This window comes from Salvelinus alpinus, chromosome 6, assembly GCF_045679555.1.
Source record: "Salvelinus alpinus chromosome 6, SLU_Salpinus.1, whole genome shotgun sequence".
NCBI lineage: Eukaryota > Metazoa > Chordata > Actinopteri > Salmoniformes > Salmonidae > Salvelinus > Salvelinus alpinus.
In genome coordinates, this window is record NC_092091.1 from 93,530,508 (window position 1) to 93,540,507 (window position 10,000).

The following is a 10,000-nucleotide window of genomic DNA, read 5'->3' on the forward strand; positions in this document are numbered from 1 at the left end:
TCTACCTGAGACACACACACGAGAAAAGAGAGAGAAAGAGAAACAGCAATCACCTACCTAGGTGGCTCTATGTGAAATATGTTGGAAAAACAATGTATTACTGATCTCAGGTCAGGTGTTAATCTAACTACAGTAAAGTTGTCTCTACCTGGTAGTGATAGTGCGTCTCAGTGTGTGTGTCAGTGTGTCTATATGACTGTAGTTCCTCACCCCCGCCACAGGAGGCGCTGCAGGCTGTGTGTCAGTGTGTCTATATGACTGTAGTTCCTCACCCCCACCACAGGAGGCGCTGCAGGCTGTGTGTCAGTGTGTCTATATGACTGTAGTTCCTCACCCCCACCACAGGAGGCGCTGCAGGCTGTGTGTCAGTGTGTCTATATGACTGTAGTTCCTCACCCCCACCACAGGAGGCACTGCAGGCTGTGTGTGTCAGTGTGTCTATATGACTGTAGGTCCTCACCCCCACCACAGGAGGCGCTGCAGGCTGTGTGTCAGTGTGTCTATATGACTGTAGTTCCTCAACCCCGCCACAGGAGGCGCTGCAGGCTGTGTGTCAGTGTGTCTATATGACTGTAGTTCCTCACCCCCACCACAGGAGGCGCTGCAGGCTGTGTGTGTCAGTGTGTCTATATGACTGTAGGTCCTCACCCCCACCACAGGAGGCGCTGCAGGCTGTGTGTGTCAGTGTGTCTATATGACTGTAGTTCCTCACCCCCACCACAGGAGGTGCTGCAGGCTGTGTGTATCAGTGTGTCTATATGACTGTAGGTCCTCACCCCCACCACAGGAGGCGCTGCAGGCTGTGTGTCAGTGTGTCTATATGACTGTAGTTCCTCACCCCCACCACAGGAGGCGCTGCAGGCTGTGTGTGTCAGTGTGTCTATATGACTGTAGTTCCTCACCCCCACCACAGGAGGCGCTGCAGGCTGTGTGTCAGTGTGTCTATATGACTGTAGTTCCTCACCCCCACCACAGGAGGCGCTGCAGGCTGTGTGTGTCAGTGTGTCTATATGACTGTAGGTCCTCACCCCCACCACAGGAGGCGCTGCAGGCTGTGTGTCAGTGTGTCTATATGACTGTAGTTCCTCACCCCCACCACAGGAGGCACTGCAGGCTGTGTGTGTCAGTGTGTCTATATGACTGTAGGTCCTCACCCCCACCACAGGAGGCGCTGCAGGCTGTGTGTCAGTGTGTCTATATGACTGTAGTTCCTCAACCCCGCCACAGGAGGCGCTGCAGGCTGTGTGTCAGTGTGTCTATATGACTGTAGTTCCTCACCCCCACCACAGGAGGCGCTGCAGGCTGTGTGTGTCAGTGTGTCTATATGACTGTAGGTCCTCACCCCCACCACAGGAGGCGCTGCAGGCTGTGTGTGTCAGTGTGTCTATATGACTGTAGGTCCTCACCCCCACCACAGGAGGCGCTGCAGGCTGTGTGTGTCAGTGTGTCTATATGACTGTAGTTCCTCACCCCCACCACAGGAGGCACTGCAGGCTGTGTGTGTCAGTGTGTCTATATGACTGTAGGTCCTCACCCCCACCACAGGAGGCGCTGCAGGCTGTGTCAGTGTGTCTATATGACTGTAGTTCCTCAACCCCGCCACAGGAGGCGCTGCAGGCTGTGTGTCAGTGTGTCTATATGACTGTAGTTCCTCACCCCCACCACAGGAGGCGCTGCAGGCTGTGTGTGTGTGTCAGTGTGTCTATATGACTGTAGTTCCTCACCCCCACCACAGGTGCTGCAGGCTGTGTGTGTGTGTCAGTGTGTCTATATGACTGTAGTTCCTCACCCCCACCACAGGAGGCGCTGCAGGCTGTGTGTGTGTGTCAGTGTGTCTATATGACTGTAGGTCCTCACCCCCACCACAGGAGGCGCTGCAGGCTGTGTGTCAGTGTGTCATATGACTGTAGTTCCTCACCCCCACCACAGGAGGTGCTGCAGGCTGTGTGTGTCAGTGTGTCTATATGACTGTAGTTCCTCACCCCCACCACAGGAGGCGCTGCAGGCTGTGTGTGTGTGTCAGTGTGTCTATATGACTGTAGTTCCTCACCCCCACCACAGGAGGCGCTGCAGGCTGTGTGGCCGCTGCTGATCCAGCCGTAGGAAGGAGCCAAGAGGTCAGGGTTCACCACGGGTTCAGAGGGCACTTGGTTGGGATGGCCTCTCCCACCGCTGACACCATTGATGGCCACGCCCATTCCACTGGTGACATCATCGCTTCCTGAGTAGGTGGGGCCAACAGTCTCAACTAGAGAGAGCGGGGTGTGAGAGAGTAGGGGATGAGAGAGAGAGGAGGAGGAGAGGTGAGGGGTGGTACATGAAAAAGGGATGAGAGGTTAGGGGGGGTACATGAAAAAAGGATGAGAGGAGGTGAGGTGAGGGGTGGTACATGAAAAAGGGATGAGAGGAGGAGAGGTGAGGGGTGGTACATGAAAAAGGGATGAGAGGAGGAGAGGTGAGGGGGGGTACATGAAAAAATGATGAGAGGAGGTGAGGTGAGGGGTGGTACATGAAAAAGGGATGAGAGGTGGAGAGGTGAGGGGTGGTACATGAAAAAGGGATGAGAGGAGGAGAGGTGAGGGGTGGTACATGAAAAAGGGATGAGAGGAGGAGAGGTGAGGGGGGGTGCATGAAAAAGAGGTGAGGGGTGGTACATGAAAAAGGGATGGGAGATGAGGGGTGGTACATGAAAAGGGATGAGAGGTGAGGGGTGGTACATTAAAAGGGATGAGAGGTGAGGGGTGGTACATGAAAAAGGGATGAGAGGAGGAGAGGTGAGGGATGGTACATGAAAAAGGGATGAGAGATGAGGGGTGGTACATGAAAAGGGATGAGAGGTGAGGGGTGGTACATGAAAAGGGATGAGAGGTGAGGGGTGGTACATGAAAAGGGATGAGAGGAGGAGAGGTGAGGGGTGGTACATGAAAAAGTGATGAGAGATGAGGGGTGGTACATGAAAAGGGATGAGAGGTGAGGGGTGGTACATTAAAAGGGATGAGAGGTGAGGGGTGGTACATGAAAAAGGGAAGAGAGGAGGAGAGGTGAGGGGTGGTACATGAAAAAGGGATGAGAGATGAGGGGTGGTACATGAAAAGGGATGAGAGGTGAGGGGTGGTACATGAAAAGGGATGAGAGGTGAGGGGTGGTACATGAAAAGGGATGAGAGGAGGAGAGGTGAGGGGTGGTACATGAAAAAGGGATGAGAGATGAGGGGTGGTACATGAAAAGGGATGAGAGGTGAGGGGTGGTACATGAAAAGGGATGAGAGGTGAGGGGTGGTACATGAAAAAGGGATGAGAGGAGGAGAGGTGAGGGGTGGTACATGAAAAAGGGATGAGAGATGAGGGGTGGTACATGAAAAGGGATGAGAGGTGAGGGGTGGTACATGAAAAGGGATGAGAGGTGAGGGGTGGTACATGAAAAGGGATGAGAGGAGGAGAGGTGAGGGGTGGGGTGGTACATGAAAAATGGATGAGAGGTGGAGAGGTGAGGGGCGGTACATGAAAAAGGGATGAGAGGAGGAGAGGTGAGGGGCGGTACACGAAAAAGCAACTAGATAAAAACTCTAAACTCCTGATGATCTCTCACATATTTACCAAATAAATCTCCCTCGCTGCAAAGCGTTCCCCCACCACTGTTGTGGTCATATGTGAATTATTATGTGGATTATAATTAATGGACATTTTTGTTGATTTTTCATAATGGCAAATCAAGTCTGAAATTCTGACATTAGAAGCCTTTTTAAACATACACGACAATATGCAAATTGTGTATATCTACATATTTTTAAATAACATTCTTAGAACATTTTCTGAACGTTACTGAAGTTTTTTTAACGTTCTCCGAACAATTTGAGAACATGACTTTTCAACAGAACCACGAGGAAACCTGTATGAAACGTTATGGCTGAAGTACCGAAATCCCCCAGTCTAGTGGACCAGCAGGTGTCCACATACTTATGGACATGTAGTGGGGCTCCAGTCTAGTGGACCAGCAGGTGTCCACATACTTATGGACATGTAGTGGGGCTCCAGTCTAGTGGACCAGCAGGTGTCCACATACTTATGGACATGTAGTGGGGCTCCAGTCTAGTGGACCAGCAGGTGTCCACATACTTATGAACATGTAGTGGGGCTCCAGTCTAGTGGACCAGCAGGTGTCCACATACTTACGGACATGTAGTGGGGCTCCAGTGTAGTGGACCAGCAGGTGTCCACATACTTATGGACATGTAGTGTGGCTCCAGTCTAGTGGACCAGCAGGTGTCCACATACTTATGGACATGTGGTGTGGCTCCAGTCTAGTGGACCAGCAGGTGTCCACATACTTATGGACATGTAGTGGGGCTCCAGTCTAGTGGACCAGCAGGTGTCCACATACTTATGGACATGTAGTGTGGCTCCAGTCTAGTGGACCAGCAGGTGTCCACATACTTATGGACATGTAGTGTGGCTCCAGTCTAGTGGACCAGCAGGTGTCCACATACTTATGGACATGTAGTGTGGCTCCAGTCTAGTGGACCAGCAGGTGTCCACATACTTATGAACATGTAGTGTGGCTCCAGTCTAGTGTATTTTATTCCTCGGTAACTATTTTATTTGTTAACTCTGCATCGTTGGGAAAGGTTCATACCTGTGTGTGTGTGTGTGTGTGTGTGTGTGTGTGTGTGTGTGTGTGTGTGTGTGTGTGTGTGTGTGTGTGTGTGTGTGTGTGTGTGTGTGTACTCACCCAGGGGCAGTATGGCGGGGTGTGTGTGTGTGTGTCTCTGTGTGTGTGTGTGTGTTTGTGTCTCTGTGTGTGTGTGTGTGTGTGTGTGTCTCTGTGTCTCTGTGTGTGTGTGTACTCACCCAGGGGCAGTATGGCGGGGTGTGTGTTGAAGTGTGTGTGAGGCTCGGGGCTGGTGTGTGTGTCGTGAAGAGGAAGGCTGTACTCATAATACACACTGGGACCAGGCTGCTGATAGATCAACTGAGGAGAGAAAGAGAGAGAGGTGGAGAACAAGAAGAGAGGAGAACGAGAGGAGAGAGAGAGGAGAACGAGAGGAGAACGAGAGGAGAGAGAGAGGAGAGAGAGAGGAGAACGAGAGGAGAACGAGAGGAGAACGAGAGGAGAGAGAGGTGGAGAGAGAGAGGAGAGAGAGAGGAGAGAGAGAGGAGAGAGAGAGGAGAGAGAGAGGAGAACGAGAGGAGAACGAGAGGAGAGAGAGAGGAGAGAGAGAGGAGAACGAGAGGAGAACGAGAGGAGAACGAGAGGAGAACGAGAGGAGAACGAGAGGAGAGAGAGAGGTGGAGAGAGAGAGGAGAACGAGAGGAGAGAGAGAGGAGAGATAGAGGAGAGAGAGAGGAGAACGAGAGGAAAACGAGAGGAGAGAGAGAGGAGAGAGAGAGGAGAACGAGAGGAGAACGAGAGGAGAGAGAGAGGAGAGAGAGGTGGAGAGAGAGAGGAGAACGAGAGGAGAACGAGAGGAGAGAGAGGTGGAGAGAGAGAGGAGAACGAGAGGAGAGAGAGAGGAGAACGAGAGGAGAATGAGAGGAGAGAGAGAGGAGAACGAGAGGAGAACGAGAGGAGAGAGAGAGGAGAACGAGAGGAGAACGAGAGGAGAACGAGAGGAGAGAGAGAGGAGAGAGAGAGGAGAACGAGAGGAGAACGAGAGGAGAACGAGAGGAGAACGAGAGGAGAACGAGAGGAGAACGAGAGGAGAGAGAGAGGAGAACGAGAGGAGAACGAGAGGAGAACGAGAGGAGAACGAGAGGAGAACGAGAGGAGAGAGAGAGGAGAACGAGAGGAGAACGAGAGGAGAACGAGAGGAGAGAGAGAGGAGAACGAGAGGAGAACGAGAGGAGAACGAGAGGAGAACGAGAGGAGAGAGAGAGGAGAACGAGAGGAGAACGAGAGGAGAACGAGAGGAGAGAGAGAGGAGAGAGAGAGGAGAACGAGAGGAGAACGAGAGGAGAACGAGAGGAGAACGAGAGAGAGAGAGGAGAGAGAGGAGAACGAGAGGAGAATGAGAGGAGAATGAGAGGAGAGAGAGGTGGAGAGAGAGAGAGGAGAACGAGAGGAGAGAGAGAGAAAGGAGGAGAGAGAGAGAGGCTTTATTCATAATACACACTGGGACCAGGCTTCTGATAGATCAACTGAAGAGAGAGAGAGAGACAGATAGGGAGGGAGGGAGGGGGAGAGAGAGAGAGAGAGAGCAAAGGTAAAATGGAGGATAGATGTTCAGTGTATATAAATAAATAGATAATTGTGTATATATATATGTAGATAACTGTGTGTGTCTTACGTATAGATGTAACTCCTCCTTGGTGGGTCCCGGTGCAGTGATGGACTCTCCGGTTCTGGACCGGATCTCGTTGGGTCGCCGATATGTCAGCCGGGTTCCCACGGCAACGATCAGGCCCGGGCGGTCGATCGCCCAGTTGCCGTTGATGATGGAGACTCCACTCCGAGTCCGCAGCGCTGTACGGTACGACCACAAAATGAGCACAGAACTGACTGTCCGACTCATGAAGTTGGATAGAGGGACCTTATTTGTAACTCAGTCCAGCCCATGAAGTTGAATAGAGGGACCTTATTTGTAACGCAGTCCGACCCATGAAGTTGGATAGAGGGACCATATTTGTAACTTAGTCCGACCCATGAAGTTGGATAGAGGGACCATATTTGTAACTTAGTCCGACCCATGAAGTTAGATAGAGGGACCATATTTGTAACTTAGTCCGACCCATGAAGTTGGATAGAGGGACCATATTTGTAACTTTGTCCGACCCATGAAGTTGGATAGAGGGACCATATTTTTTTATTTATTTATTTTTTATTTAACCTTTATTTAACCAGGTAGGCAAATTGAGAACACGTTCTCATTTACAATTGCGACCTGGCCAAGATAAAGCAAAGCAGTTCGACACATACAACAACACATAGTTACACATGGAGTAAAACAAACATATAGTCAATAATACAGTGAAAAAAAATAAGTCTATATACAATGTGAGCAAGTGAGGTGAGATAAGGGAGGTGAAGGCAAACAAATATATGTATAAATAAATAAAAATATAAAAGGCCATGGAGGCGAAGTGAGTACAACACAGCAAGTAAAATAAAAACTAAAAAAACACTGGAATGGTTGGTTTGCAGTGGAAGAAAGTGCAAAGTAGAGACAGAAATAATGGGGTGCAAAGGAGCAAAATAAATTAATAAATAAATACAGTAGGTAAAGAGGTAGTTGTTTGGGCTAAATTGTAGATGGGTTATGTACAGGTGCAGTAATCTATGAGCTGCTCTGACAGCTGGTGCTTAAAGCTAGTGAGGGAGATAGGTGTTTCCAGTTTCAGAGATTTTTGTAGTTCGTTCCAGTCATTGGCAGCAGAGAACTGGAAGGAGAGGCGTCCAAAGGAAGAATTGGTTTTGGGGGTGACTAGAGAGATATACCTGCTGGAGCGCGTGCTACAGGTAGGTGCTGCTATGGTGACCAGCGAGCTGAGATAAGGGGGGACTTTACCTAGCAGGGTCTTGTAGATGACCTGGAACCAGTGGGTTTGGCGACGAGTATGAAGCGAGGGCCAGCCAACGAGAGTGTACAGGTCGCAGTGGTGGGTAGTATATGGGGCTTTGGTGACAAAACGGATGGCACTGTGATAGACTGCATCCAATTTATTGAGTAGGGTTTTGGAGGCTATTTTGTAAATGACATCACCGAAGTCGAGGATTGGTAGGATGGTCAGTTTTACAAGGGTATGTTTGGCAGCATGAGTAAAGGATGCTTTGTTGCGGAATAGGAAGCCAATTCTAGATTTGACTTTGGATTGGAGATGTTTGATGTGAGTCTGGAAGGAGAGTTTACAGTCTAACCAGACACCTAGGTATTTGTAGTTGTCCACATATTCTAAGTCAGAGCCGTCCAAAGTAGTGATGTTGGACAGGCGGGCAGGAGCAGGCAGCGATCGGTTGAAGAGCATGCATTTGGTTTTACTTGTATTTAAGAGCAGTTGGAGGCCACGGAAGGAGAGTTGTATGGCATTGAAGCTCGCCTGGAGGGTTGTTAACACAGTGTCAAAAGAAGGGCCAGAAGTATACAGAATAGTGTCGTCTGCGTAGAGGTGGATCAGAGAATCACCAGCAGCAAGAGCGACATCATTGATGTAAACAGAGAAGAGAGTCGGTCCAAGAATTGAACCCTGTGGCACCCCCATAGAGACTGCCAGAGGCCCGGACAACAGACCCTCCGATTTGACACACTGAACTCGATCAGAGAAGTAGTTGGTGAACCAGGCGAGGCAATCATTAGAGAAACCAAGGCTGTCGAGTCTGCCAATGAGGATGTGGTGATTGACAGAGTCAAAAGCCTTGGCCAGGTCAATGAATACGGCTGCACAGTATTGTTTCCTATCGATGGCGGTTACGATATCGTTTATGACCTTGAGCGTGGCTGAGGTGCACCCATGACCAGCTCTGAAACCAGATTGCATAGCGGAGAAGGTGTGGTGGGATTCGAAATGGTCGGTAATCTGTTTGTTGACTTGGCTTTCGAAGACCTTAGAAAGGCAGGGTAGGATAGATATAGGTCTGTAGCAGTTAGGGTCAAGGGTGTCCCCCCCTTTGAAGAGGGGGATAACCGCAGCTGCTTTCCAATCTTTGGGGATCTCAGACGACACGAAAGAGAGGTTGAAGAGGCTAGTAATAGGGGTGGCAACAATTTCAGCAGATAGTTTTAGAAAGAAAGGGTCCAGATTATCTAGCCCGGCTGATTTGTAAGGGTCCAGATTTTGCAGCTCATTTAGAACATCAGCTGACTGTATTTGGGAGAAAGAGAAATGGGGAAGGCTTGGGCGAGTAGCAGAGGGGAGGGCAGTGCTGTTGTCCGGGGTAGGGGTAGCCAGGTGGAAAGCATGGCCAGCCGTAGAAAAATGCTTATTGAAATTCTCAATTATAGTGGATTTGTCGGTGGTGACAGTGTTTCCTATCTTCAGAGCGGTTGGAAGCTGGGAGGAGGTGTTCTTATTCTCCATGGACTTTACGGTGTCCCAGAACTTTTTTGAATTTGTGTTGCAGGAAGCAAATTTCTGCTTGAAAAAGCTAGCCTTGGCTGTTCTAACTGCCTGTGTATATTGGTTTCTGGCTTCCCTGAAAAGTTGCATATCACGGGGGCTGTTCGATGCTAATGCAGAACGCCATAGGATGTTTTTCTGTTGGTTAAGGGCAGTCAGGTCAGGAGAGAACCAAGGGCTATATCTGTTCCTGGTTCTAAATTTCTTGAATGGGGCATGCTTATTCAAGATGGTGAGGAAGGCATTTTTTAAAAATGACCAGGCATCCTCTACTGACGGGATGAGATCAATATCCTTCCAGGATACCCCGGCCAGGTCGATTAGAAAGGCCTGCTCGCTGAAGTGTTTCAGGGAGCGTTTGACAGTGATGAGTGGAGGTCGTTTGACCGCTGACCCATTACGGATGCAGGCAATGAGGCAGTGATCGCTGAGATCTTGGTTGAAAACAGCAGAGGTGTATTTGGAGGGCAAGTTTGTTAGGATGATATCTATGAGGGTACCCGTGTTTACGGAATTGGGGTGGTACCTGGTAGGTTCATTGATAATTTGTGTGAGATTGAGGGCATCAAGCTTAGATTGTAGGGTGGCTGGGGTGTTGAGCATGTTCAAATTTAGGTCGCCTAGCAGCACGAGCTCTGAAGATAGATGGGGGGCAATCAGTTCACATATAGTGTCCAGAGCACAGCTGGGGGCAGAGGGTGGTCTATAGCAGGCGGCAACGGTGAGAGACTTGTTTTTAGAGAGGTGGATTTTTAAAAGTAGAAGTTCAAATTGTTTGGGAACAGACCTGGATAGTATAACAGAACTCTGCAGGCAGTCTTTGCAGTAGATTGCAACACCGCCCCCTTTGGCCGTTCTATCTTGTCTGAAAATCTTGTAATTGGGGATGAAAATGTCTGAATTTTTGGTGGTCTTTCTAAGCCAGGATTCAGACACGGCTAAAACATCCGGGT

At 49.8% G+C, this 10,000-nt stretch overlaps 1 protein-coding gene across 1 annotated transcript in view; it reads right to left on the minus strand.

Annotated features, from left to right (window-relative positions):
* Window positions 1–10,000, minus strand: part of adamtsl7 (ADAMTS-like 7) — a 39,405-nt gene that overhangs the window by 21,875 nt on the left and 7,530 nt on the right. The window contains exons 3-6 of the mRNA XM_071408614.1: window positions 6,284–6,459; window positions 4,848–4,968; window positions 2,051–2,248; window positions 1–5 (exon numbers count right to left, since the gene is read on the minus strand). The exon at window positions 1–5 is cut by the window's left edge and continues 125 nt beyond it. Of these exons, the coding sequence (XP_071264715.1) occupies window positions 1–5; window positions 2,051–2,248; window positions 4,848–4,968; window positions 6,284–6,459 (500 nt within the window). The remainder of the gene's footprint in view (window positions 6–2,050; window positions 2,249–4,847; window positions 4,969–6,283; window positions 6,460–10,000) is intronic.